The sequence below is a fragment of the Sapajus apella genome, unplaced genomic scaffold (genome assembly GCF_009761245.1).
Source record: "Sapajus apella isolate SASKATOON/1434 unplaced genomic scaffold, GSC_monkey_1.0 scaffold1391, whole genome shotgun sequence".
NCBI lineage: Eukaryota > Metazoa > Chordata > Mammalia > Primates > Cebidae > Sapajus > Sapajus apella.
This window is the reverse complement of record NW_022438317.1, coordinates 1-2,715: the sequence shown is the minus strand read 5'-3', so window position 1 is coordinate 2,715 and position 2,715 is coordinate 1. Positions and strand designations below refer to the sequence as shown.

Genomic DNA, 2,715 nt, shown 5'->3' with positions numbered 1-2,715 from the left:
GCCTTGAGATACATTCCCCAGTGTAAATACTGACATAACTATCCTGCTGTTCTCCAGCCACTTGGGATTCACCAAACAAATATTTGTTGAGTCCAAGGTGTATCATGCCAGAACTCTTGCAGTCATATATACAATCTGTTTCATTTCTCATTTCAATAAATAGGATTATCTTTTTTCTTAAGCTTATTGTTTTTAATGTATCATATCCTAGATGTCATTACACATCAAAGACGAATAATTTTTATCATCTTTAAGACATGCGCCAAGCACTCATTACTGAATTAAACCATATTATTTCCTAAACATTCTAGTTGGAAGGATTGATCCTGAAAGCTACCATGTGTCAGGCTCACCTGAGCACAGACCTTGGTCAAGAAAAAAGTTACAGTTTTAATTCTTCCTGTCAAATACTGAGCATATCTGCTCTTTTGGCTCTTAAGTAAAACACAGTAAAACCATTTACCGGGATCTCCTTCAGACTGGCATTCAGTGCTTGGAGAATCTCCTAGATGAGATCTCCCATCACAGGATCCAGATGGACCACAAGTCTGGCAAAGTAGATAGAGAACAAAGATTTACCAGAATAACCCTCTGGGAATGTGCCCCAGCATCCTGGAGGGAAGGCTCCCTTTCTACTCAGCACTGCAGGATCCACAGAGGAAGGAGAGCTCTGCCCACCATAGGGAGCCGCATGAGAAAAGAGCACCAGGTGTCGCCACAGGTGGCGAAGTGAGTCCCTGGGGCTGAACCCTGCTCTGGGCTTGATCCTGAGAGGACTTTGTGTAGTCAGCACCTGAGTTCTATATAGTGAACATCCAGGGAGTCGTGGACAAATTCACCCCTGAGGAACCTAGTAGAGTGTGAAGTCTTCCCTGCGGTCATGAAAAGGAGACTCAGGGGGCTGCCTGGCCTGGCCCCAATGGAGAGGTCTGTGGACAGAACAATGGGGAGGCAGGGGTTTCTCTGAGAAGCTCTCATCGCCTTGTCATATACACGGTGTTGTATAATGTCTGACAATAGACAGCAGGGGGCTCATGGGGACCATTCCTGTAAGACTGGAGGTGATGAGAGCAGGTCCAGCCACCTGCTCTGCTTGGTGCCCTATGCTTAGAACTCACAGATGTGAAGTCTTCAACCCCTGGGACCATGAGGCCCCACCCCTGCCATCCCCTGACATCTTCAGGCAGAGGAGTTGGGATCAGAAAGCTGGAGGGTCTGATTTGCATAAATGGACCCTCCTTATCTTAGAGTATAAAGAGGGGCAGGGAGAATTTGGGGGAAGCTCTGCTTCAGCTGTGGGCACAGAAGGCAGGACTCAGGAGAATCTTCATAATGACTTGGTCCCCGCTCCTCCTCACGCTTCTCATTCACTGCACAGGTGCCCAGACACAGGGTCAGGGGAGGGGTCCTGGAAGCCCATGAGGCCCTGCTTTCGCCTTCTGTCTCTAGACCAAAAATCACCATGTCTGTGTCTCTCCAATTTCCAGGGTCCTGGGCCCAGACTGTGCTGACTCAGCCGACTTCAGTGTCTGGGAACCCTGGGCAGAGGGTCACCATCTCCTGTTCTGGAAGCAGCTCCAACATCGGGAGTAATTCTGTAAACTGGTACCAGCAGCTCCCAGGAACAGCCCCCAAACTCCTCATCTATGGTACCAGCAATCGGCCCTCAGGGGTCCCTGACCGATTCTCTGGCTCCAAGTCCGGCACCTCAGCCTCCCTGACCATCACTGGTCTCCAGCCTGAGGACGAGGCCGATTATTACTGCTTAGCATGGGATGGCAGCCTGAGTGCTCGCACAGTGCTCCAGGCCAATGAGGAACTGAGACAAGAACCCTCTTCCTCCTCTGCCAGGAAGGTAAGTCCCTGGCAGCTGCTGCTCAGGCCTGCTCTGTGGCTTCTGCTGCTGAAACTTCCCCACTGGTCCCAGCGGCATCCAGGGCCCTGCCTGAGAGCAGAGGCTCCATTTCTTTGTACTCAGTCAGGAACAGGAACTCTAAGAAACAGAGCTTCCTATCCTGCATCTTGGGACACAGGGTGTCTGTACTGCAATCCTGGGCTGAGGCGGCAGGGCCAGCTGTCATCACAGACCTTCCTCTGATGGGGAGCCTGTGTCTCCATCATCCTCCTTTCCCCAATTCCAAAAGTTTCCAGAGGGGTGCCTTTCTCTCCTTGGTTCACAGTGTGAATCCCAATTCTTTTCTCCTAAACCCATTCTTTATTAATAAAATTATTGGCCAGACGCGGTGGTTCAGGCCTATAATCCTAGCACTCTGGTAGGCTGAGGTGGGTGGATCGCCTGAGGTCAGGTGTTCAAGACCAGCCTGACCATCATGGTGAAACCACATCTTAAAATAAATAATAAATAAAATAAAATAAAATTTCTTTTCATGGCAGAATAGTGCACATAAAATAAACCACCCATAGTTTAGTAGGAAATTAGACACATTTTAGCTTTTTTCTGGATCCTTGAATACGTCACCACCACTGAGCTATGCAACCGGTGTCCAATCCCAGCAGCTCTTCATGACACTTTGCCATCTCCCTCCCTCCTCCAACACCCCCCTTAAAAGCCACAGACAAAATTTTATAACATCTAGGTCAAATTCTTGGCCAAAAAATCTGACACGACTGCACACAAAATGGCAAGTTTTACTGAGGGAGATAATGGCTAACTTCAAAAAATAGAGAAATAGGTCACACTATCCACCGGTAACT

General features: G+C 48.7%; 1 gene segment (V, D, J or C); it reads left to right on the top strand.

Annotated features, from left to right (window-relative positions):
* Window positions 1-1,280: 1,280 nt before the first annotated feature.
* On the top strand, window positions 1,281-2,098 carry LOC116546782. The segment is given in 2 exon segments: window positions 1,281-1,378; window positions 1,488-2,098. Coding segments are annotated over 2 exon segments (657 nt in total).
* Window positions 2,099-2,715: the final 617 nt, after the last annotated feature.